Below are 27952 nucleotides of genomic sequence, written 5' to 3'. Positions count from 1 at the left end.
TGTTATGAAAAAATGATAACCTTCAAGAAGGAAACAAATAAAAATATATCCATTAAAGATGGGTGATCACTCCACTGAGAATCAAGTTGAAGTCAAATTTACTGAAATTCGTTGTTCTACCTAACTATGAACGCTTTGAAAGTTGACCGGCAACATTTTCCACACCGGTAAATCATCAGTGGGAGGACCAATGTCTGTTTGTGCATGCAAGCGAGCTTTCCCATAATGCACTGCAGGTATGACATCACATTCCAGTTTATAAATCATGTTTTCATACCTTGTACACCACTGGGTCATCTGAGATCAGCGTTTCCCAGTGGAGCATAGACGAGTGATAGTATATATGACCGTCAGATTCAATCGGAGTAAACAGATCATAGTGAGACAGGATTTTTCTCTCCCCTCTTTCTGTCACCCCCATTCAGTGCTAAAATCCATCCAAATTTATTCATTGCAAATCAAATTTTTGGTTAAAAATATGCTATGTCAGTAAATTTGAATTTTGAGAGATTGGTTCAATTCTATAATCAAACCTTACCTTTTTATTATCATATCATAATATTAACACAATCATACTCCAATCAGTAAAAAGCATATATGAAAAAAAACAAGTTTTTTTTAATATGGGAACCTATGGGTGAAAGATGCTTGACAGATGACGTTCATCTAAGTCATCTAGTAAAAAAACAGATACGTTAAAAGTATGTGTCTCTTGATATGATAGCCCTTGGGTGGCATTTGGCCAAAGAATGGCCAATTCCAGCCATACCCCTAATTAAACAGCCTGTTTCTTTAGTAGAGAGAAATCTGCTCTTGAATGGATAAGCAAACAGGCTGAAAAGTCTTGGGCACATGGAAAAACTTTTTGAACCTCTGTCACTCCGGCTCTATTCACCACCCTGCTCTGTATTCCCCTGCTTGACTGCATCTATGCTGGTGTGACCCAAGCACTGGAGCTGTCTCAAGCAAAAAACACCGCTGGGTGATGAATACATTTGGTGTAACAAAGGCTTTGAAAGAGTTTCCAGGCATCTAAAGAACTTTTTCCTCATTTGCATGTCAATTCAAAGCAGAATTATTGGTAACAGGCAGATAGACTCTCTAGATAAATGTATGGATGGACTTGATTTTGCTAGAGATGCTATATAAATAATTTTGGGGGTAAAATTCCCTTTAATGTTTTAACAGATCTATTCATGAATACTTTTTTTTTTAGATGAAGTGATATGCACCAAATTCTAATTTTTAATTCTAACGTCACAAACTATGGAAGTATCTACAGAATCACATTGCTAGGAGTCAAAAATAAAACCAATTTGAAATTCTGCCCATTGATGTCAATGTGTTCCAGCCATTAAGCGGCAAATATTTTTTTAAAAAGAAAATTAGAGTAAACTCATAAGAATATAACAAAATTGATAATTCTCACTTAATAAATACATCTTAAAGAAAATTTTGTGACGTGCTGGAAAATATGACCAAATCATTTTAAATGAAGGGAATCCGATACAAGTTTTTCCAAAAATCCAGATTCTAACTAATAAAAATTTTAGGACAAAGGACTGTCACGAACATAGCAAAATAACAGCCAGCAAGCACATTGATAGATTTGAAGTACTAGAGAGGGATAAAAAAACAACTACCATATTTTTTGGACCATAAGATGCGCTTTTTCCTCCAAAAATGTGGAGGAAAATGGGAGGTGCGTGTTATAGTCTGGATGTATCTGATGTGGTGGGGAGGTGAGGGTGCCACAGTGGCGGAGCAGTGGGTCACAGGAGGCAGGAGCCAGCTGCTGTGGCTAACTCCTGTACCCGCAGCCAAAGATAAATGACTATTCAATGCATTCCATGCCAATAGACAAGGAATGCAGTGAATATTCATTTCTCTATAACAGCATCCTGGTATGCATGGCCCAATCCTTATCCTGGTATGATTGTCCCCATCCCAATCCAGGTATGTAAGGCCCCATCAAAAAAAATAAAAAAAAATATAATTGCCTTCCTTTGCTCCCTTGCAGCGTCTTGTTATGATGCCAGCACCTGCTTTATGTTTGTAAGCAGCACATAGTAGGGACGTCATGCGCTGCTTACAAGCTGTAGGATATCTGCCGGAATACTCACTGCTCTCCACACTGGGACTTTGTGCGTGGAGGGCAGTGAGTATTCATTGCTCTATTAGTAGCGAGCACAGTGTCAGGGCTGGCTTCCCTCAGCCACCGGGCTTTCACGTGTACCCGCTACTTAAGGCAATGAATATTCACTACTCTCCACTCCAATAGGCATGGAAAGCAGTGAATATTCATTCCCTTTCGTAGCGGCACACGTGAAAGCTCGGCGGCTGTGGCTGACACTGTGCACACTCCTAAAGAGCAATGAATGCTCACTGCCCTCCAGGCACATAGTTCCGACGTGCAGAGCAGGAAGTATTCCACACACTGTCCTCGGCTTGTAAGCAGCGCATGACGTCCCTGCCATGTGCTGCTTAGAAGCATAAAGCAGCTGCTGGAATCAAAACAAGATGCTGCGAGGGAGCACAGGAAGGTAAGTGTAATGGTTCTGATGGGACCATATATACCAGGATGGGGATGGGGCCAATCTTACCAGCATGGGGATGGGGGCCAATCATACCAGGATAATGATGGGGCAATGCATACTAGAATGGGGATGAAAGGGGCCATGCATACCAGGATAAGGATGAGGAGGCCATGCACACCAGGATGGAGATGAGGGGGCCATGCATACCAGGACAGGAAGGACAGTGCCATGCATACCAGGGTAGGGATGAGGGGGCTATGCATACCAGGATAGGGGATATTAAAATTGTTTGCTTCCATTTTTTTTCTAATTTCCTCCTCTAAAACCTAGGTGCATCTTATGGTCTGGTGTGTCTTATAGTCTGAAAATTATGGGAAGTCTAATACTCACCAATCCTGAATCCCCCCATACATGTCTTGCTGCCACTGCTCTCTAATCAGCACTCTGATCCACTCATCTTTAGGGCTCGCCCACACTAGTGTATAATGCAGCCAAGTGCTATGCAATGTGTTATTGGATAGCACTGGGCTCAATGTTATACTCTGGGGCAGTGCAGGACTGCATGTTGATTCAGCATGAGAAAATAAAATCAGCGTGCTGTGAATGTGTCTGATAATCGGATCATGGTGACTAATTCAAGTCTATGGGTGCGTGTAAAACACCAGACTGCACTCGGATGTCATCGGAGTACAGTCCAGCTTATGCAGACAGAGACCAAGGAGAAGATGGAGAAATTAAGTTCTATGTCTTCTCCACGTATGTGCCGCTATTCTCTCAAGTACGATAATTTGATAACAGTAAGATGACACTCAGCTCACACTCTGACAAAGTTTAAGCTGAGTGTAATTAGCATTATCAGTGCTAAACCTTAGCTTTATTCTCCCTTCAGCTCATTTGATGGATGCCACCTGCAATGTGCATCACAGCACATGTATCCAAGTATGCCAAAATAGTGGCGGCATGCATCGGACAACCTAAAAGGAAAATAAATCCAAACAGGAGCAGATTGGTAGACTGAGCCTGGAGCAGCAGACAATGGTGGGAAGTAAGGAGTGGTGAGTAGAAAAGGTTATTATTTTGCTAACCACTTCCCAGTAGATAAGACTTGCACCTAATTTATTTGATGTAAATTGAATCTCCATTATACTGCCTCCTTCAATACATGAAATGAACAAATCTACCTGTCATGGTTACTCTGCTCAGCGTGTCTTGGACGCAGTGACTGAGAGCTCAGTCATCCAATCTAATGGTGGGGCATGCTAAGCTGTCAGCATTTTGATCGACAACTCAGCTGGTCAATCTAAAACAGGAAGTTGCTGTGCTTCCTTCAGGTAGTCCCTGTTAAAAGTGTTTACCCTGCTACTTAGCTGAGCTGTCAGTCCCAGACCTCTGCCAGACATAATATCTGCTCAGTGGTTTGCCTCCTATTTCGATGCTCTGTTTGTTGCTCTACTGCTGCCTGACCTTGGAATTCACTCTGACCATCCATTTTCCTAGCCCCTTTGCTCTGATCAGCTATCTTTCTGGTACTCTGACCTCGGACTATGACCCGACTTCGCCGTTTTCTTTCCGCTTTAGTTTACAAAGTGGTCTCTTGATATTTGACTCTGGAACATTTGACTACTCAGCCTCACAGCTTTTCCGTGAGTTGTGATTAATGTCACACTATACTATTCAAATTTTGGGAGATTTAAAAAATTGAATATGCAGGAAATTTTGTTTATTAAGTGCTGTCCTATAGACCATTTATTTTTGTTAAAAGAGTCCTCAGAAAATCAGCTAATTACGGAGTATGACTTTGGGACCTTCTGGTAGGGGGAACCAGGCAAGTGTTTAACTTCCCTTCAGCACCACCACAGAGAGAATTACCTTAAGTACTAAGCTGCACCCACTAAAATCAATGGCCAGCCATTTTAATGCATAGATGTATTATAATATATAGATGTATAAGATGTTTCTCCCAAACTGGAGACTTGTTATATCCATTTATGACTGTAGCCAAGAAATGAACGTCCTAAATAAGTAGCAAGAAATATTGGTTTATGAGTGCATGCTGTAAATATTCATTGGTCTACTGCATGATAACAAGCTCTTACATTATCCAGTGATGCTATTTCCATTTCTCTCTTCGCCACTGTTAACTTCTGCTCCAAATCTGTTAGTTGTTGTGCCTGTTAATGAGAATTAGAGAAAAACCTCAGCTATACCATCAGGAGACACAAACCGAATCAACCATTCATTGAGCTGTAATGCTACTGGCTGTGTAACTCATAAACATGTATGGCTATTTATAATGTGCTATTTAATTAACTAATTATGAACTCGCAGATGGTAGCTTAGAATCATGGCTCCCTCTTTCTCTAGGAAAGTCTATTAAAATGATTTGTACTCTCATAAGTAAACATCTTAGGGCTTAGCGTTTCAAAAGAATACACACATCATCTTCCAGGAACACACCTGCTTTATGGTAATACAGCAATCCTGAATTGTCAGGAATGTATGAATACAATACATGTTTTATTACTTTGTATATTTATCTGTCATTATATTTATATTCTGTTAACAACTGATGCCCGGTTGCCAAACTGCTTGAAACTGTGACAAGCACATGAAAAATACATATTGTTTACAGGCAGCGTTGGCTTATAAATTTCTTGGAAAATATATGGCCGTAATATATTTTGCAAAGTAAATTTGCTTTTTCTGCACAAGGTTCCTCTGCACTGTAGTATATAAGGCGCCAATAGATATTGATGACTTTTAATAACTCGTAGTATGAGATAGATTTATAGTCAATAGCTGTCACATTGAAACCAATGGGTATAAGGGGTAAGAAATAAAATCTGATTGCCTCCCTGCAATAAATTTACTTGAAAATTACCTCGTCTATGGTATATGTAGTAGAATTTTGGCATCCATGTGGGTCTTTTTGTAAAGTCAATCAATAAACCTTTTGAACTTACTAGGAATTTTCATTGCATTTTTGACCAAAGTAGTTTTTGGAACAAGAGTTTACGGGACCGTCTCTTAAGGAAGTAACAGATTGAAGTCTGTTTTTGGTAGCCTCTAACTATAGATGTAAGGAATCCTTGGATTGATCCAACACAGAGTTTGCCCAAGCCACTAATCTTAGCCAGATGAAGGAGCATCCTGGTTTTCAACCCATCACCCCTGTACACAGATCTGGCCTTCACTGTAGTGGAACATGGTTTTCATGGTGGTTGGTGGAGTGAGTTGAAGAAATATATAAATGTATTGAATCAAAATCAGTTGGACACAAGAACAAGTAACATGAGTCACAATTATTGTCTTGAAAAAGTAACACAAACTTTAGAAGGTCAGACAATGACAATAGACAGGGTTACGCTAAGGGGGTGTCGAAACATCTCAGTGGGCCCCTAACTGCTAATCGTGATTACAAGTACAGTGGTGCAGCCTAATGATGAGTGTAGGGGAACCTCAGGAGATGACCATGTTGTTACTGGAAAATATTGTCTACAAAGACCAAGATCTATATTACCATGATATGGGGGTCATAAAGTGGTAGGTACTAGTCCTGCAGAACATACAGTGGGGCAAAAAAGTATTTAGTCAGTCAGCAATAGTGCAAGTTCCAACACTTAAAAAGATGAGAGGCGTCTGTAATTTACATCATAGGTAGACCTCAACTATGGGAGACAAACTGAGAAAAAAAATCCAGAAAATCACATTGTCTGTTTTTTTAACATTTTATTTGCATATTATGGTGGAAAATAAGTATTTGGTCAGAAACAAAATTTCATCTCAATACTTTGTAATATATCCTTTGTTGGCAATGACAGAGGTCAAACGTTTTCTGTAAGTCTTCACAAGGTTGCCACACACTGTTGTTGGTATGTTGGCCCATTCCTCCATGCAGATCTCCTCTAGAGCAGTGATGTTTTTGTCTTTTCGCTTGGCAACACGGACTTTCAACTCCCTCCAAAGGTTTTCTATAGGGTTGAGATCTGGAGACTGGCTAGGCCACTCCAGGACCTTGAAATGCTTCTTATGAAGCCACTCCTTCGTTGCCCTGGCGGTGTGCTTTGGATCATTGTCATGTTGAAAGACCCAGCCACGTTTCATCTTCAATGCCCTTGCTGATGGAAGGAGGTTTGCACTCAAAATCTCACGATACATGGCCCCATTCATTCTTTCATGTACCCGGATCAGTCGTCCTGGCCCCTTTGCAGAGAAACAGCCCCAAAGCATGATGTTTCCACCACCATGCTTTACAGTAGGTATGGTGTTTGATGGATGCAACTCAATATTCTTTTTCCTCCAAACACTACAAGTTGTGTTTCTACCAAACTGTTCCAGTTTGGTTTCATCAGACCATAGGACATTCTCCCAAAACTCCTCTGGATCATCCAAATGCTCTCTAGCAAACTTCAGACGGGCCCGGACATGTACTGGCTTAAGCAGTGGGACACGTCTGGCACTGCAGGATCTGAGTCCATGGTGGCATAGTGTGTTACTTATGGTAGGCCTTCTTACATTGGTCCCAGCTCTCTGCAGTTCATTCACTAGGTCCCCCCGCGTGGTTCTGGGATTTTTGCTCACCGTTCTTGTGATCATTCTGACCCCATGGGGTGGGATTTTGCGTGGAGCCCCAGATCGAGGGAGATTATCAGTGGTCTTGTATGTCTTCCATTTTCTAATTATTGCTCCCACTGTTGATTTCTTCACTCCAAGCTGGTTGGCTATTGCAGATTCAGTCTTCCCAGCCTGGTGCAGGGCTACAATTTTTTTTTCTGGAGTCCTTTGACAGCTCTTTGGTCTTCACCATAGTGGAGTTTGGAGTCAGACTGTTTGAGGGTGTGCACAGGTGTCTTTTTATACTGATAACAAGTTTAAACAGGTGCCATTACTACAGGTAATGAGTGGAGGAAAGAGGAGACTCTTAAAGAAGAAGTTACAGGTCTGTGAGAGCCAGAAATCTTGATTGTTTGTTTCTGACCAAATACTTATTTTCCACCATAATATGCAAAAAAAATGATAAAAAAACAGACAATGTGATTTTCTGGATTTTTTTTTCTCAGTTTGTCTCCCATAGTTGAGGTCTACCTATGATGTAAATTACAGACGCCTCTCATCTTTTTAAGTGGTGGAACTTGCACTATTGCTGACTGACTAAATACTTTTTTGCCCCACTGTATGAGAGATTACAGCACAGTTCTAGATGGTCGCTTACAGCTGATGCTATTTCTTATGGAGTCTTTCACTTTTCCTGTTTTTTCCATCAGACCCAGACTGACATGACAACTTCTTCTAGTCACATCTTGTCTACGGAGATTACAAGATACATTTGGCTTCTCACATTTCCAGCATCATCCGCATCTATTCCCAATCTGCACAACCTCCTCATCCTGTTGATACCCCAATGCTGAGCCGCTGCTGCAGTATGTGTCCCTATTACCTACTGTATGCTACTGTAACAGCTGTTATTACTGCACCACATAATAATGCCCACCACTGTGCCCCTTACATAGTAATAATGCCTCCTTTATCCCCTCTAGATGTTAAAACTGCTGCCTAGAAAATATTAATGCCTTGGACAAGTGCTCTGGAAAACAGTGTCCACATTTTGCCCATTGAGAGCAATAATGCCCTCTGTGCACATCTGACGGTCATAGTACTCAGAGTGCCCCTATAATAATAATGCTTCTTTAGTGCCCGCTTAACGTCTAATAATGTCCCCTGAGTTCCGCAATGTACAGATCCTCTATATACATTATAATGAGACCACAGCTCCTCTATACACAGTATAATGCACCCACAGCTCCTCTATACACAGTATAATGCACCCACAGCTCCTCTATACACAGTATAATGCACCCACAGCTCCTCTATACACAGTATAATGCACCCACAGCTCCTCTATACACAGTATAATGCACCCACAGCTCCTCTATACACAGTATAATGCACCCACAGCTCCTCTATACACAGTATAATGCACCCACAGCTCCTCTATACACAGTATAATGCACCCACAGCTCCTCTATACACAGTATAATGCACCCACAGCTCCTCTATACACAGTATAATGCACCCACAGCTCCTCTATACACAGTATAATGCACCCACAGCTCCTCTATACACAGTATAATGCACCCACAGCTCCTCTATACACAGTATAATGCACCCACAGCTTCTCTATACACAACATGATGTTCCATCAGCTGCCCTCTACACAGTATAAAGGACCCACAACACTCTATGCACAGTAGGATGGGTCCACATCTCCCCACTGCACAGTACAATGGGCCCACAATTCCTTATAAACAGTATGTTGGGCCTACAACTCCCCACTACACAGTATGATGGGTCCACAGCTGTCCTATACACAGAATAATGCACCCACTGCTTCTCTAGACACAACATGATGTTCCAACAGCTGCCCTCTGCACAGTATAATGAGCCCACAACTCCCTATGTGCAGTATGATGGGCCAACAGCTCTGTTATACATAGTATGGTGGGCCCACAGCTCCGCTATGCACAGAATGATGGCCCCTAGCTTCCCTAAATATAGTATGATGTCCCCATTGCTCCCCAAAAGCACAGTAAAATGACCCTAACATTAGCTCCCAAACTGTATTATGTCTCCTACATTAACCCCCAAACTGTATAGTGGCCGCCAAATTAGCTCCCAAAGTGCTTATTACAATCTTCGGAATGTTCCTTTGTGGGTTTGTATATGCAAAATCATGTAAACTTACATTTTTGCTAAACATCCTTAGTGTCCACGATTAGTGTGTAGTAACCCCGACAATGCCGTTTCGCCATTGCTCTTTCCAATGGACATTCACAATTATTGTGTGGTAACCATGACAATGCTGCTTTGCCATTGCTTTTTCCAAGTGGCCCCCTGGAAAATAATTTTGTATATACAAACCTACATTGGAACATTCCAAAGATTGAACTAGGCACTTTGTTGGTTTGCACTGTACTTTATCAATGTTTGATCTATTTACAATAGTAGGTGCTTAGCTAATAGAGATGTAATATTATTGCAGGCATTCCATGCTTTTATATTATACTAGATGGCAGCCCGATTCTAAAGAATCGGGAGTCTAGAATCCATATATACTTTATTTATTCAAATGTAAGAATAATACAATTAATAAATAATAGTAAGAAAGAACAAAAATAATAGGCAGTATATGGAGAAAACACCAAACAAAAGTTCAAAATTGGTGTGAAAATGTCACTGAACCACTTCACAACTAAATATATATAGTTTTGGTAAATGGTATTATCATTTTTTTGACGAAATTCGGCAGGAGCTTGAAGAGCAACGTCACTGGGCCCGCCTCCACGCAGTAGAAACTTGCTGTGAGGTAAAAATTCAAAAATCACACCAAAATGGCGGGCGGAGTGTGTCACAGTACGGCACGTTTCTGATTGGTCGCTCGCAGCAGGCGGCAACCAATCAGACACTGGACACTGTTGACGTCACTTATCTCCGGACATTAGCTCCGGACATTAGCTCCGGACATTAGCTCCGGACAGGAAGTTGGCACAAATTGCAGGAAGTAGTATTCTAGGCAATAATATATTAGATATTTTTGAATACATTGTTCAAATAAGTTATAATTTTATGCATTCGTAAGCATATGTTTCTTCTTAGATCTGTTACTAAATGTTCTCAGGCTGTGATTTGATTAGTCCCAAAGTGCATGAGGGCACCCACACTGTTCAGGATCCCCTATACTATGTATAGGGTCCCCCATTGTCTAATATGCCCCCACATCACACTACCAGTTTGAGCTAAAAAAAATCATGTACTCCCCCTAAACCAGGATCCTGATTAATCCAGCGGCAAGGCAACGTGCTGTCATATAGAAATGATCAAATTTGTTTGGCTCCCTTCTTATTGGGCAAGCTATAGCGCTTACCGAATGAGCTGCAGAGGGAACCCGGATACCTGGTTCGCCCCTGCTAATCAGCTGTCTGGCGCCACAGCTGCATGTGTCGCGGCTGGTGACTGTCATGACACATGACATTGGTATTGTCGACTATCAGGTACTAAGTGCCTTCCCATGGGTCTCCGACCCCTCTCCCCAACCCTAAATAAAGACATGACTCCCAAATCGATATAATTGGCCACAGCGGCCTTTATTATAAACAAACAAAGCACATAACAGTAAAACAAGCTGGGAAGGGGTCCTTGAAGCTAAAAATCTGGTGTTAACCATATGATAAATTAGAGGACCGAGAGCCAACCATAGTTTACTCTCAGCCGTTACCCCACTGGCTCGAGAGCACCAAAATTACCCCGGAGGGTTACCATTGTCCACTTCCAAATTCACAGAAACAAAAAATCCCCAGTGTAAACTAGATAAAAATACCTTTATTAATTAGTTTTAAAACCTCTCAAAAACAATAATAATAATAATAAGTGCACTTAACGTAAACCATCACCATGACAACAACATATAATAGAAAAGACCAGGGTGATGCCTAGCCCTATACTGCACTACCTGCACCCTACCTACCAGCGGAGGTTGGCACCCTACAATCCTGCGCAATTGGCGCCCCCGCTCACCGTCGACTCTCCCTCCTACCCCTATTGGGCCCTACTAGGATGGGATGGAAACACATCAACAATCATGCAAAAATGACATTTAAGTATGAAAAGGGGGAGTCTATATTACTATCTGCTCTACCCCTACCTGTCAGCGGAGGTTGGCACCCTATTATAGTACGACAGTGGCGCCAACGCTCAACGACGACTGTCCACTATCCTGTCCCTTATTAGGTGTTTAGGGAAATAGGAGATTATATTTGTAATAAAGTGCTGTAGTGCTTGTAAACCATGTCAAAACACTCCCAAGGGTTAAACAAACAAGTATGGATCCTCTTTAATGTAACACACATTCATACACCAGGTACTCCAGACAAAGTGTAGTATGATATACGATAGATATGAATCCTTTGTCTAGTGTTCATCCAGTTCAGCCTGATGCACTGCTTGGACACCAAAACACATAATCCAAGACAACTGAGCGTAATACCCAGTAAAACCCCAAGAAAAAGGCCACAGTAACACAGTACCTTTGTTATTGGGAATCCATACAAAAACCATTTGATATTTTAATAGTATATCCATAAACGCAATATATTTGCAAAAACTTCCCTTGTAAACTCGCAAAAGCCTCCCTTGTAAGCTCGACGCGTTTCCCCTCACTGTTACATGAGGTTCATCAGGAGCAATACATGATAATAAGGGGTTACTTAGCTTATATCAAATGTCAAACTCGAAACCGATACATGGTACAGCATCCCAGGGCAAGTCCCCTCTCGATATGGCACCCCAAAGCACACTGTTTGCAAATTGAGACTCTGGCTTGACTTTTATCCTAAATCATGTGGCAAGGCTGATTAAATGGTCAATATTGGCCTATAGTATTGCTTCTTCCAATAGGTGGCACTAGGAATTTAGTCCTCTTTCTCTCTGAAGAAGCAATTTGCATACTCTCCTTTTTAATTTGCACTGAGTGTTCTCTCCTGTTATATTGTCACTACTTATTAAAATATTTAGAATTGAGAGTCCTCAGTGGTTGATACCTTTTAATGGCTAACTGAAAAGATGGTAACAAATTGCAAGAGAATGTCAAATGAAGCATCATCAGTACGGAAAGAAAAAAAGAAGCAGAAAGAGAAAAAAGCGAGAGAGAGGGAAAAAGTAGGGATGTTTTAATCAAAAATATTAGAAAAGTGATTTGATTATTACATTACATAAAGTAGACAGAGATACTCGTAGGTTTTGAATCACCTTTTTAACTTGACATGCTCAATGGATTTTGCTCCGTTCTGTTTAAAATATATTTTGTCACATTATATATTATAATTACTTAACTGTTCACAATAACAGTAATTTTGACCAAGGGTGCTCAAACTTTTACATGCCTCTGTAAGTGCCACTCTTTTGATCAAAAAAGCAAAAAAAAAAATCCTACGGTGACAAATTGTACCCAGTCAGAACGGTCCCATCTCTCTATGTGTCAGTCGGCCTTAACAGATATGGGCAGAGTTTAGCTCAGTCGGAGGAAAAATTGGACATGTGTGCGGCTCCACGGAATAGCATAAGTAAGAGTGCAATCTGATCTCAGATCATGTGCACGAGCCCTAAAGATGCAAGCTCAAATCCTGAAACCCGCATCAAAGACAGAGGTAGCCGACATATGGCAACCATTAAATCATATGTCAGTAAGAGGTTAAATAGCAACTTGTACATTATATTTCTCCTGTATTGGCATTTGCTAGGAAAAAATATAGACAGGCAGCTTACATAATAAAAATGTGTGGATGTTTTCGAAGTTTTCTTTTCCTTTTTTTTTACTAAATAGTGCAAGACTGCAAAAACACCAAACAAATGCAAATCAGATTCCTGGATTGCTTTTATCGCATATTCTAAATACACATTACGTAACAAACATTTTTTAGCATTTAACAAAAGATGGAATAATAAGCCATTTTGTTACCAGCTATGGTACTACACTGCTATAATGGGGAATGTACTGGGAACAGAAATCATCTTTGTAGATTTAATGGTGACAAATTCAATGACACGTTTCTTTGTTCCATTACCTTTGGGGTAAATGAAGGACAAAAAAACAAGGATATTAAACCAGATGGTTATCTGCTCTTAATCTAAAATTAAAATGAAGCATGATGCAATTTATGCAAATGAAAGACTCTATAGCTTTGTAAGTCATCGCTCATAAAGGACACATTGCTTCAGGGCTTTAGGAGTTTTCTTATTATTTTCCAAAAAGATGTTCTTGTCTTCCTTCTATAATTATTCTGTAAAATATTTAAAGGAAACATGTCCATGCAACATGCAGGATTTTGCTCAGTGATCTAAACTGCAGACATTGGGTGAAGAAATCTGTTTTGTGGTTCTTGTGTAATCAGTGTTAGAAGTTTTCAATTAATTATATGGGGCAGGACTGTAGGCAGAGTCTTTTGTTGGTGCCCTAGGCCAGAGAAATTAAGGAAAGAACAGGCCACAGTACCCCCCAAAGCACAAATAGTCAGTCTGTCTCTATGATGAGGAACATGTTTGTGCTTCAGAGCAGCCTGTGGGCAGCTCTTTCTTTGATTTTTATGGCTTAAGGTACCGTCACACTAGACGATATCGCTAGTGATCCGTGACGTTGCAGCGTCCTCGCTAGCGATATCGTCCAGTGTGACAGGCAGCAGCGATCAGGCCCCTGCTGTGCTGTCGCTGGTCGGGGAAGAAAGTCCAGAACTTTATTTGGTCGCTGGACTCCCTGTAGACATCGCTGAATCGGCGTGTGTGACACCGATTCAGCGATGTCTTCACTGGTAACCAGGGTAAACATCGGGTAACTAACCGCAGGGCCGCGCTTAGTAACCCGATGTTTACCCTGGTTACCATCCTAAAAGTAAAAAAAAACAAACACTACATACTTACCTACAGCTGTCTGTTCTCCAACGCTGTGCTCTGCACTCCTCCTGTACTGGCTGTGAGCGTCGGTCAGCCGGAAAGGAGAGCGGTGACGTCACCGCTCTGCTTTCCGGCCGCTGTGCTCACACAGACAGTACAGGAGGAGTGCAGAGCACAGCGCTGGAGGACAGACGGCTGTAGGTAAGTATGTAGTGTTTGTTTTTTTTTACTTTTAGGATGGTAACCAGGGTAAACATCGGGTTACTAAGCGCGGCCCTGCGGTTAGTTACCCGATGTTTACCCTGGTTACCGGCATCGTTGGTCGCTGGGGAGCGGTCTGTGTGACAGCTCTCCAGCGACCAAACAGCGACGCTGCAGCGATCCGGATCGTTGTCGGTATCGCTGCAGCGTCGCTAAGTGTGACGGTACCTTTAGAGTTAGAGTAGAAAGATAAGACTCTGCCTACAATCCCGCCCCGGAGCACCTGCAGCTCATTAACTGAAAACTTCTAACACTGATTACACAAGAACCACAAGATGGATTTCTTCACCCTTGATTTCACTCAGTGTAACAGTGGCAACCTGATAATGCCTGCGGTTTACTTTACAAAATCCTGCTGATATTTTCTTTGAAAAAAAATGTATATGCCAATACAAAAAATACTAGTTTATCTATATTTCTACCTAGAAAATTACAAGGAATCATTACACAGTAATGGAATACTGGGCCACACAGAGTGTACGTCATGCAACAAAAAAGTAGGAGCAAGTCTATATAGCAAAATTTACAACACGCTTTTATATCACCCACCATTTCTATAGCACCAATTATTGACACAGAATGGTCTTATTATAGTTAATCTAAAACTTTAGTGGGCTAGGAAATCTGTTTTATGTGCCTCAAGAACATATATACACATAGTTACCGTATTTTCTGGCGTATAAGACGAATGGACGTATAAGACGACCCCCTACTTTTCTAGTTAAAATATAAAATCTTCTTAAAAGTCAGGGGTCTTCTTATACGCCATGTGTCATCTTATAGGGCGGGTGACCAATGTGCATATGGTGGGGTGGAGTGGTCCCGATGACGAAGAGAGGGGGCGTCTCACAGGGAAGGTGTAAGTGGAGTATCCCCCACTACCTCATTGAAGCAGCGATGCTCTCTGCGCTGGGGGGGGGGCAGTGTCGGCAGCTCCTCTATGTGCAGCGTGGGGTCTCCGTGCTGGGTGCGGCGGCTACTTTTTGTGCAGTGTGGGGCTCCGCCGGCATTTCCTCAAAGCCCAGAGGCACCGGCAACTCCATTGCTGCGATGCGGTGGCCTCCGGGAAAATGGCTGCTGGGGGCGGCACATGCTTAGATTCAGATCTCGTCTCCCGAGATCTTGATGCTGCCGACGCCACCCATCCAGCACAGAGAGCATCGCTGCTTTGCTACAATGAGGTAATGGGGGATACTCCACTTACATCTTCCCAGTGAGACGCCCCCTCTCTTTGTCATCGGGATGGGACCCCACCCCACCCACCATATGCACCCGCCCTATAAGACGAGACCCGGCGTATAAGATGACCCCCGGCTTTTAAGAAGATTTTCAGTGGTCAAAAGGTTGTGTTATATGCTGGAAAATACGGTACATAACTTTAGCACAACCAATAGGCTATGTTCACACATTGCCATTTTGATATGCTTTTTTTTGGCAAGCAAACCCTGATTTCTTAGCAGTAATAAACTTGCTTAAATAAACAGGTTTTGCTTAGTTTTTGTTGTATTTTTTTGTTGTGTTTTTGTGCATTTTTTTCTTGCATTTTAGTCAGGATACATTTGTCTCTTGTGCATGCTTACAAAGCCTAGTGCACAAAAATAGATGAGATTCTTCTTCATCAGGTTTTGGCACCAAAAACAGAGCAAAAACTGATGCCTGCATTTTTTCAGCATTTTTTGCACCACCCATTGCTTTAATATGTGGAAAACGCTAAAAAACGCTGAAAAAAGTGACATGCTGCATTTGGCAAAACCACGGTATTGCACAAAATACTGAGGACCAAAAAAATTAGCTGTGAGCATGAGATTTCTGAAATGTCGTAGATTTTTCTGGTACTGTAAAACACAGCTGAAAATTTGCATAAAACACATAAAAAACTCTAAAAAAGTGCAATATGTAAACATAGCCCTGGGCTTCTCAGCATCTTGTCCAAATGGCTTGTATAGTAATCTCATAATAATCTAATTTGATAAAATAGAAGAATTTGAGTATGAATTACAAATACGAATCATGGACTAGAGGTGAGCGGATCACTTAGTACAAATTCAGTTCATGGTCCAGATCCGTGCTCACTGGATATGAGCAGGAGTTGCATACATTTCCTGAGCTACCGGGTATCTTTGTAAGGCAGTTGACTTGACAGTCTGTAAGGGACCCTTCATGGCAAGGTTTGCTTTGTGGTCCCAAAACACCCTCTTATGGCAACCCTGAATATGTGTGTGTGATTTGATGGTTTGCTACTTTCCCCTTTTCAGGCCACAGATGGCTTGATGGTATCGGGACCTAAAAATGTGATTAAATTGTGAAACCAGGATCTGTTTTAAAAGATTAACACTTCTTCATTGGAATTCTTCAAACAGGATTTCAACAACTGATAGTTTTCTGCGTCAAGCAGAGGCTCAATCTTTGAGATAACTAAATTCGGCATTTCAAGATTATAGGTACAATTCAAAAGTACCGGAGTACTTCATAAGCTTCTAGGTCTGTTCTTACTGTCTTTAGCCTCCACTGCAATTGGTACATTATATTCCTTCCTGGTCATAATAGGACTTCTCTAAACCTCCAGAATTGGTTTAAACAATGCCTTGATGTGGCCCACTTGATCCAGCTGCCTAGGAGAATTCTGCTTCCTCAGCTCTGTTAATTGCTGTGGCTGGTACTCACTGATAGTGAAAGGAACCTTATTATTCTTCCTCCAATCTCTGCACTCTGAAGGTATAGGTGATAGTTATTGTAACACTTGTCTGGAACTTGCTATTTTTTTAAACTTCTGTTGCTGATCTCACTTAGTAACCTGTGGCCTTCTCTCACTCAACAATGCTTCTTATGTCTTCAATAGTTATTTCATCAACTGCCCGACAACCAGGAACTAGCTTCCTGTGTGCCCATGTAACTCCTCCCATCCTTGGCTGGCACTGTCACAGGCTAGCCAACTACTGCAGAACAAAGTGTATGTCAAATCACATGTAAAATAGGTCAATGCATTAAAATCAATAGAAAATTATTCAGAAAGGGTGCCAACAGCTCTTCCATTCCTTTACAAGCCTGGTGTGACATTATCTGTGCAATGTTCAGTAGACAGGTGACATCTTACCACCCTGAGCCTGAGATCTTGGAGGGTATGGAAATGTGTGCAGCTCCTGTTCACAACTGGAGAGCACTAACATGGGTTGTTCAAAGTGATCTACCCATCTCAACACAGGAAACGTGCACTAAATAGCTAAACGAGATTCACAACACCTACCTGTATAGTGTATAGCTGAGCATCTTTCATTGTTGAAGCTACTTCAGACCTGACGCACCCTTAGTAAGCAAACTTAGTTCTTGTAGAAAAGAGCAACTCAATTGGAGATGTACAGTTAGGTCCAAATATATTTGGACAGAGACAACATTTTTGCTAATTTTGTTTATAGACATTACCACAATGAATTTTAAACAAAACAATTCAGATGTAGTTGAAGTACAGACTTTCAGCTTTCATTTGAGGGTATCCACATTAAAATTGGATGAAGGGTTTAGGAGTTTCAGCTCCTTAACATGTGCCACCCCTGTTTTTAAAGGGACCAAAAGTAATTGGACAGATTCAATAATTTTAAATAAAATGTTCATTTTTAGTACTTGGTTGAAAACCCTTTGTTGGCAATGACTGCCTGAAGTCTTGAACTCATGGACATCACCAGACACTGTGTTTCCTCCTTTTTGATGCTCTGCTAGGCCTTCACTGCGGTGGTTTTCAGTTGCTGTTTGTTTGTGGGCCTTTCTGTCTGAATTCTAGTCTTTAACAAGTGAAATGCATGCTCAATTTGGTTGAGATCAGATGACTGACTTGGCCATTCCAGAATATTCCACTTCTTTGCTTTAATAAACTCCTGGGTTGCTTTGGCTTTATGTTTTGGGTCATTGTCCATCTGTAGTATGAAACAACAACCAATCAGTTTGGCTGCATTTGGCTGGATCTGAGCACACAGTATGTCTCCGAATACCTCAGAATTAATTCGGCTGCTCCTGTCCTGTGTCACATCATCAATAAACACTAGTAACCCAGTGCCACTGGCAGCCATGCATGCCCAAGCCATCACACCGCCTCCGCCGTGTTTTACAGATGATGTGGTGTGCTTTGGATCATGAGCTGTACCATGCCTTCGCCATACTTTTCTCTTTCCACCATTCTGGTAGAGGTTGATCTTGGTTTCATCTGTCCAAAGAATGTTATTCCCGAACTGTGCTGGCTTTTTTATATGTTTTTTAGCAGAGTCCAGTCTAGCCTTTTTCTTCTTGATACTTATGAGTGGCTCACACCGTGCATTGAACCCTCTGTATTTACTTTCATGCAGTCTTCTCTTTACGGTAGATTTGGTTATTGATACGCCGACCTCCTGGAGAGTGTTGTTCACTTAGTTGGCTGTAGTGAAGGGGTTTCTCTTCACCATGGAGATTATTCTGCAACCATCCACCACTGTTGTCTTCCGTGGGCACCCTGGTCTTTTTGCATTGATGAGTTCACTAGTGCTTTCTTTCTTTCTCAGGATGTACCAAATTGTAGATTTTGCCACTCCTAATATTGTAGCAATTTCTCGGAAGGGTTTTTTCTGTTTTTGCAGCTTAAGGATGGCTTGTTTCACCTATACGGAGAGCTCCTTTGACCTCATGTTTACTTCACAGCAATACCTTCCAAATGCAAGCACCACACCTCAAATCAACTCCAGGCCTTTTATCTGCTAAATTGAGAATGACATAATGAAGGGATTGCCCACACCTGTCCATGAAATAGCCTTGGAGTCAATTGTCCAATTACTTTTGGTCCCTTTAAAAAACAGGGTGGCACATGTTAAGGAGCTGAAACTCCTAAACCTTTCATCCAATTTTAATGTGGCTACCCTTAAATGAAAGCTAAAAGTCTCAACTTCAGCTGCATCTGAATTGCTTTGTCTAAAATTCATTGTGGTAATTTCTATAACCAAAATTAGAAAAATATTGTCTCTGTCCAAATATATATGGACCTAACTGTATTTAAAGGGAACCTGTCACCCCCAAAATCGATGGTGAGGTAAGCTCACCATCATCAGGGGCTTATCTACAGCATTCTGTAATGCTGTAGATAAGCCCCCGATGTAACTTGAAAGAGGAGAAAAAGAGGTTAGATTATACTCACCCAGGGGCGGTCGCGCTGCGGTCCGGTCAAATGGATGTCTCAGGTCCGCTCCGGCGCCTCCCATCTTCATTCCATGACGTCCTCTTCTGGTCTTCATGCCACGGCTCCGGCGCAGGCGTACTTTGTCTGCCCTGTTGAGGGCAGAGCAAAGTACTGCAGTGCGCAGGCGCCGGGCCTCCCTGACCTTTCCGGCGCCTGCCATGTTGTCGGATTTTGCCTGACAACAAAAAACTGATGTGTGAAAGTAGCTGTTAGGTGTCGAGATCCCACCTCTGCACAGGGGGAATCTCGAATCATCTCCGCTGCTGTCTCCCATTCTTTTCCAGCCACAGTGGAGTCTGCTCAGCGGAGACGTCGGTCCCAGCATCTAGCTCAGACTGATACTGAACAATTAGTTACTGTTGCCTTTCCAGCTTCTGCCATTGTAGCCAGTACTGGGCAGCGGCGAGCAGACATGTTTGGGACTAAGTCCTGCTCTTCCCTTTCTGAGCATGCCCAGGGCAAGATCTTTCATTGGAGATCAAGGGTCACATGCTTAGATACTGCAGCAAATCCCATTGGTCCTTTAGGAAGGTTGTGAAGGTGTTCTTCTTCTGTGGCTGACTCCCATTGGTCCTTCTGGGAAGGTCCTGTTCTTGCTGCAGCTATAACATGTTTGCATGCCCGCACGGCCATGCGCTAGTGTACATTTGGAATCGTGTGTGTGTTGATGAGTCCAAGTCGTTCTTTAAAATCCCCTCCCTTATGTATGACTGTTCGTAAAAGGTGGATTCTTGCTGTCTAGACCTCGACTAATCTGTCAACATAAAGACACACGATACAGCGTCTATTGCTTTAACCGCCAGTGCGGCGCCGTGCACTTATAGAGCGCTTTCCTAACCCAAGTCTGGGTGGTTAGTGGCATCCGCCAAAGCGGCACAGCACACACTCGTGTGCTATAAGTTATATTTTCTGTTACTTTGACACCCCAGTTGCGGTGTCGAGCGCAAGTGGTCTGAACGTACTCTAACCCTGTGTCTTGGGATAGAGTCCTGAGACTCCTTGCTTGTGCTCTTGGTGCGGTACCGCGACCCTGTGACGCAAAAGGGTTTGCTTCCTTCACACAGGGTGAAGTTAACCCGTGTGTGTATCCACATTGTACCGCCATATAGTCTGTCATTACTCAGCAGCAGGTTCCATCTCTGCACGGTGGACCCCGGGCTGCGAACGAACCTTATACCATCTCTCTTATAATTTGGTGCATTCCGCTAGCCCTAACAGTAGCCTAAGAAAAGGACGCTGCACAGTGGTCCTGATAGTCTGCTATGTTAGTGGGACAGGTGAGTCGAGAATTGTGAATTATTATTCATTTTGTTTCTACCAACATTTCTTATGCTTAAGGTCTGAGTAGAACGCAGAGCATAAAAAGGAGCATTCTATTCACAATAACATTGATGAAAATCGAATTTCCAGACCAAATTTGAGACCACTGCCAAATTCAGAATTTTGGCAGATTTGCGCATCAATAGAACCGTGATTTCTTTTCATTCATGAAGGTGTTTGTTTCTATTTTGGATTTGATTTGTGCAATTTGCTGACTATGTCTTTGAAGAGTTGCTTGCCCTGACCGGCTAAGTTTTGGCAAGAAAGGAGGTCAAACAAATACAACTGTAGAAAGCACTTAAAATATCTTTTGAAAATTAGATGGAAAAGACTGCTTCAAGGAAGAAAATGCTTTTATTATTGATGACCTTATTTTTTTGGTTGATCTCTATCATGCATAATTTTCAGAGATATTTCAATACACTAAAATAGAACAAAAAAAATGACATGCTAGCCTCTGAGGCTGGGACGGAATGCATGCAAGATGTTTATTCCATTTTAGATCGGGAATATAGAAAGGTCTATTACACAGTTCAAGTACAATGGCAATCTGCATACCCAGAGCACCTTCAGCAATAAACATCTTGGAGGGGAAGTTACCAGAGCAATTATTTTGTTTTATAATGACAAATTGCTACATTAGACAGACCAAGTCACTGTTGTGCCTGTGCGGTATACTGGGAATAGCAATGAAAGCAAAGATTTTCTATATTCAGCCTTGTTAATGTAGGAGCTTGTAGAACAGCATCTTCCATTTAGTGAGATACCAAGGTCAACAATATTCAGAAATCTTCCATGTTAGAAATATTATGCACATTGAACTTTAGGTGAAGGATAGAACTGCACCTACTCAACCACAACCGCTAGAAGCCACCCGCATTACATAAAGAGAATAATTATTCATTTAATCAGGTCTACTGAATGTTAAATATAGCTTTAACAGCAAGTTAGGGCTATAACAATGAAATTATTAGTAAAATGATTGTATTATCATACATAGCTTCAATGTTTGGAGCATAAAATTGCTATTATTATTTATAATAACTAAGAAACAATTAGTTTTGTTCTTTTAACAGGTATTTTGTTTTGTTTCCTTCTGTAAAATTACATGGAGGAGTTTATTGTAGTTTTCATAAAGGCAGGAATGAAAATGAAATTTCTTCCATTAGTTTTAAATACAGATTGGGTATGCTTTGTAGAAGTGGGATGGCTTTTTTACTTTTTTGATCAAAATAGCATTAACTAACCCTGTGTTATTTACATTTACCATTACTATTTACTTTCTGTAGGGTATATGCTCATATTATTTGTTTTTTTTTTACAGTTTTGTCTGTGAAATGACCATAGTGTAAACGTGCTATTACATATTGCACATACACTAACTTATTCTTCGGCTCTTTTCTTTGGTTTTGCTGTAGATTCTTGTACTTTGTACATGCAGAGGTGTGACTCCACCATTTTGAGCATGGTATTTCATCTACAGTTGTGTGAAAAAGTGTTTGCCCCATTCCTGATTTCCTATTCTTTTGCAAGTTTGTCACACTTAAATGTTTCAGATCACCAAAACAAATTTAACTATTAGATAATGACAACACAACTAAACACAAAATGCAATGTCTTTGTTATTAAGGGAAAGGAAATCCAAACCTACATGGCCCTGTGTGAAAAAATGATTTCCCCCTAAACCTAATAACTGGTTGCACCACACTTAGCAGCAGCAACTGCAGTCAACCATTTGTGATAACTGGCACTGAGGCTTTTACATCACTCTGGAGGAATTTTGGCCCACTCATCTTTGCAGAATTGTTGTAATTCAGCAATGTTGGAGGGTTTCCGATCATGAACCGCCTTTTAAAGGTCATGCCACAGCATCTCAATCGGATTAAGGTCAGGGCTTTGACTAGGCCACCTCAAAGTGTTAATTTTGTTTTTCTTAAGCTGTTGATAAGTGGACTTGATGATGTGTTTTGCATCATTGTCCCGCTGCATAACCCAACTGCACTTCAGGTTGAGGTCACGAACAGATGGCTGGACATTCTCCTTCAGGATATTTTGGTAGACAGCAGGATTCATGATTTAACACAGTACGTCTTCCAGGTCCTTAAGCAGCAAAACAGCCCCAGACAATCACACTACCATCACCATATTTTACTGTTGGTATGATGTTCCTTTTCTGAAATGCTGTGTTACTTCACCGCCAGATGTAATGGGACATACACCTTCCAAAACTTTCAACTTTTGTCTGAGTAGTCCACAGCCATTATGTTCTTATTGTTCAGCAGTGATTTTTTCTTGGAATGGCTATGCAGGACATTTTTTCCAAGTCTCTTTCTTATGGTGGAGTCATGAACATTCACCTTAACTAAGACAAGTTAAGCCTGGAGTTCTTTGAATGTTGCTGTGGGGTCTTTTGTGACCTCTTAGATGAGTCATTGCTGAGCTCTTGGGGTAATTTTAGTTGGCATCCCACTCTTGGTAAGCAAGTCTTCCAGGTCCTGAAGCAGAAAAACAGCTCCAGACCATCACACTATCCCCACCATATCTTACTGTTGCCATTAAGTTCTTTTTCTGAAATGCTGTAGTACTTCTTAATGTGACTTATTAATGGGATTTACATCTTCCAAAAAGTTCAACTTTTGCTTCCCTAGTCTGCAGAGTATTCTCCCAAAAGTCTGAGATCAGCCTTTATGGTCTTATTGGTCAGCAGTGGTTTACACCTAGGAACTCTGCCATGCAGGCCATTTTTGCCCAGTCTCTTTCTTATGGTGGAGTCATGATTACAGACCTTAACTCAAGCAAGCGAGTCAGTTGTTTGGATGTTGTTGTGGATCTTTTGTGTCCTCTTGAATGAGTCGTCACTATGTTTTTGGGATAATTTTGCGTAATCAGCTAGCCACTTCTGGGAAGGTTCACCATTAGTGTTGAGCATTCCGATACCGCAAGAATCGGGTATCGGCCGATACTTGCGGTATCGGAATTCCGATACCGCGATCCGATACTTTTGTGGTATCGGGTATCGGTATCGGATACATAGAGATGTGTAAAATAAAGAATTAAAATAAAAAATATTGATATATTTACCTCTCCGGCGGCCCCTGGACTCAGCGCGGGTAACCGGCAGGCTTCGTTGTTCAAAATCAGCGCTTTTAGGACCTGAGAATCACGTCCCGGCTTCTGATTGGTCGCGGGCCGTCCATGTGACCGCCACGCGACCAATCACAAGCCGCGACGTCATTCGCAGGTCCTTAACGCGCTCATTTTTTAAAAATGAGCACGTTAATGGCTTTCAAAGACGTAGCGGCTTGTGATTGGTCGCGTGGCCGCGACCAATCACAAGCCGCGACGTCACCGCAAGCTATTAACGCGCTCATTTTTAAAAATGAGCGCGTTAATGGCTTTCAAAGACGTAGCGGCTTGTGATTGGTCGCGTGGCCGCGACCAATCACAAGCCGCGACGTCACCGCAAGCTATTAACGCGCTCATTTTTAAAAATGAGCGCGTTAATGGCTTTCAAAGACGTAGCGGCTTGTGATTGGTCGCGGCCCAATCACAAGCCGCTACGTCTTTGAAAGTCATTACCGCGCTCATTTTTAAAAAATGAGCGCGTTAAGGACCTGCGAATGACGTCACGGCTTGTGATTGGTCGCGTGGCGGTCACATGGGCGGCCCGCGACCAATCAGAAGCCGGGACGTGATTCTCAGGTCCTAAAAGCGCTGATTTTGAACAAAGAAGCCTGCCGGTTACCCGCGCTGAGTTCAGGGGCCGCCGGAGAGGTAAATATATCAATATTTTTTATTTTAATTCTTTATTTTACATCCCTATGGATCCCAGGGCCTGAAGGAGAGTTTCCTCTCCTTCAGACCCTGGGAACCATGAGAATACCTTCCGATACTTGATGTCCCATTGACTTGTATTGGTATCGGATATCGGTATCGGCGATATCCGATATTTTTCGAGTATCGGCCGATACTATCCGATACCGATACTTTCAAGTATCGGACGGTATCGCTCAACACTATTCACCATTCTTCCATGTTTTCGCCATTTGTGACTAATGCCTCTCACTGTGATTCGCTGAAGTCCCAAAGCTGAAGAAATGGATTTATAACCTTTTCCAGACTGACAGATCTCAAATATGATGTTTCTCATTTGTTCCAGAATTGCTTAGGATAGTGGCATGATGGCTAACTTTTGAGGATCTTTTGGTCTACTTCGCTATGTCAGGCAACACCTACTTAAGTGATTTATTGATTGAGCTTACCAAAGATGTGATAAACCAATGTTAATTTTTGTTTTAAGGGGGGCAATCAATTTTTCACAAAAGGCCCTGTAATTTTGAATTTATTTTCCTCTTAATAATAAAGACCATTTTTCAAAACTGCATTTTGTGTTGACTTGAGTTATCTCTGTTTAATTTGTTTGCTGATCTGAAAAATGTAAATGTGACAAACATGCAAAAGAATAGGAAATCAGGAAGGGGACAAACATTTTTTTCACCCAACTGTATATAGCTTCCCATGGGCAGGTATCTGAATAGCTAGGCCTGTATCCTGCTCAGCCCTTATCTGTATTGAGGTCGGCTGAAACAAGGTAAGATTTTAATACCTGAGATAGAACCATCTCGATTGGTAACACCTTGTCGCGGTGGGATGGCTTTACACTTCTCTGCTATCTGTTCTGTCTGTATATTCTCTTTTGCTGAGTGGATCTTCAGGATGCAGTCTGTGTCACCAGGGGGTTTGAATGAATCCCTTACGTATGCTTGCTTCATTTAAAATGGCTATTCTTTTTTTACCTCACTATATGTTAATATCTGTTGAAGCGGACTACTTGTGCATTTCTGTCCTATACCTGTTGATGTGGGATCTTTTTAGGACCTATTCCAAAATCCTGATACTAGATCGGGTACCAATCGTTGGTTAACTATCATGTATCTATTTTCCCCATATAAACCATTATGGTCGGATACAAAAAGAATACACTTGGTTCAAACATATGGGCAATCTATATTATTATTTCATAGGCTATAATACCTGCCAGGTTGCCACTATGGCGGTTTTCAGTAGTATGTAAATATATCTCTAATTTGTGGTAATTTATTGCATTTACCACTACTATTATCGGCATTTGCATACTCCATGGCGTTCATTAAGATCTTTCTTTAGCGCCAGGGATGCTCAAGACACTGGTGCTATAATATATACCATATATACCATACTAGAGATCCAAAAAATCTGCATGAAGCATTTGGATATAGTGTCACATAGGTCTATAATAACAGAATACTATATGTATATGGCTGCGTCTCTCTGGGTTTGTTAAGTTATTCCTTATAGTGGAGCGTTTCCAGAAGATGGTAATTTTATTCACGCCCACTTTATTGCATAGCCCTAGAGGATGCTTAGCTTAAACAAGGCGCATGCGCACCTGCGCCGGAGTGACACGCACTGTTGTGAATTCCGCTCTTGGGCTCCCTCCGGTGGTTGTAAGTGGCACTTTTGTGAGTTCTGCTCTTGGGCTCCCTCTTGTGGTTTCTAGTGGTATGGCTGCTCCTTGGAGTTAGCTGTCATCAGCTGCCTCCACTTATTGTCCGCTATTTAAGCCTGGCTCTTTCTTCAGCCTGTGCCACTTGTCAATGTTCCTGGCTGGATTCACATCTCTGCTTGGATTCTCCTGGTTTCCTGACCAGTTCTGCAAAGATAAGTTCTGGCTTTGCTCATTTCAGTCCACATGTTGTGGACTTATTGTTTTGTACATTCTATATTTGTCCAGCTTGTCAGTATGGATTTTTTCTGTTAGCTGAAGCTCTGGGAAGCAGATTTACCCTCCACACCTTTAGTCAGGTGTGGAGATTTTGTAAACTCTGTGTGGATTGTTTTGTAGTTTTTATACTGACCGCACAGTATCCTTTCCTGTCCTATCTATCAAGCTAGACTGGCCTCCTATGCTAAAATCTGATTTAATTTCTGCGTATGTTATTTTCCCCTCCTCTCACCGTCAATATTTGTGGGGGGCTATCTTTCCTTTGGGGATTTTCTCTGAGGCAAGATAGGTTTCCTGTTTCCATCTTTAGGGGAAGTTAAATCTTAGGCTGTGCCGAGGGGTCTAGGGAGCGTCAGGTACCCCCCACGGCTATTTTTAGTTGCGCTGCTAGGTTCAGGGTTTGCGGTCAGTACAGAAACCACCTCCTTCAGAGCTTGTCTCATGTTGTTCCTAAACCACCAGATCATAACAGCGCACACATTTCATGCCAAAGCGCAGAGACGGGTAAGCTCCGTAGGTGGGAGGACCAGTGACGTTGTTCCAGTCTTTCCGGCTTGCGTTCCAGGTTGGAATGCTTAGTATATTCTGAGGTATCTGTCCTTTAATTCCATCTATATAGATCGTCATGCTGTTCTCTGATCCCTAGTGTTGAGCGATACCGTCCGATACTTGAAAGTATCGGTATCGGATAGTATCGGCCGATACCCGAAAAATATCGGATATCGCCGATACCGATATCCGATACCAATACAAGTCAATGGGACATCAAGTATCGGAAGGTATTCTCATGGTTCCCAGGGTCTGAAGGAGAGGAAACTCTCCTTCAGGCCCTGGGATCCATAGGGATGTGTAAAATAAAGAATTAAAATAAAAAATATTGATATATTTACCTCTCCGGCGGCCCCTGGACTCAGCGCGGGTAACCGGCAGGCTTCTTTGTTCAAAATCAGCGCTTTTAGGACCTGAGAATCACGTCCCGGCTTCTGATTGGTCGCGGGCCGCCCATGTGACCGCCACGCGACCAATCACAAGCCGCGACGTCACCGCAAGCTATTAACGCGCTCATTTTTAAAAATGAGCGCGTTAATGACTTTCAAAGACGTAGCGGCTTGTGATTGGTCGCGTGGCCGCGACCAATCACAAGCCGCTACGTCTTTGAAAGTCATTAACGCGCTCATTTTTAAAAATGAGCGCGTTAATAGCTTGCGGTGACGTCGCGGCTTGTGATTGGTCGCGGCCACGCGACCAATCACAAGCCGCTACGTCTTTGAAAGCCATTAACGCGCTCATTTTAAAAAATGAGCGCGTTAATAGCTTGCGGTGACGTCGCGGCTTGTGATTGGTCGCGGCCACGCGACCAATCACAAGCCGCTACGTCTTTGAAAGCCATTAACGCGCTCATTTTTAAAAATGAGCGCATTAATAGCTTGCGGTGAC

The 27952-nt window shown here is 42.0% G+C and overlaps 1 protein-coding gene across 2 annotated transcripts in view; it reads right to left on the bottom strand.

The window, feature by feature from the left end:
- The window catches only part of LUZP2 (leucine zipper protein 2), a 1110632-nt gene that overhangs the window by 248833 nt on the left and 833847 nt on the right, over positions 1-27952 (bottom strand). For both annotated transcript variants that reach the window (XM_069738799.1, XM_069738800.1), the window contains exon 8: positions 4634-4708. In XM_069738799.1, coding sequence (XP_069594900.1) covers positions 4634-4708 — 75 coding nt within the window. The remainder of the gene's footprint in view (positions 1-4633; positions 4709-27952) is intronic.

This window comes from Ranitomeya imitator, chromosome 9 (assembly GCF_032444005.1).
Source record: "Ranitomeya imitator isolate aRanImi1 chromosome 9, aRanImi1.pri, whole genome shotgun sequence".
Taxonomy (NCBI): Eukaryota; Metazoa; Chordata; class Amphibia; order Anura; family Dendrobatidae; genus Ranitomeya; species Ranitomeya imitator.
The sequence above is the reverse complement of the archived record's forward strand: the minus strand, read 5'-3'. Positions and strand labels throughout refer to the sequence as shown.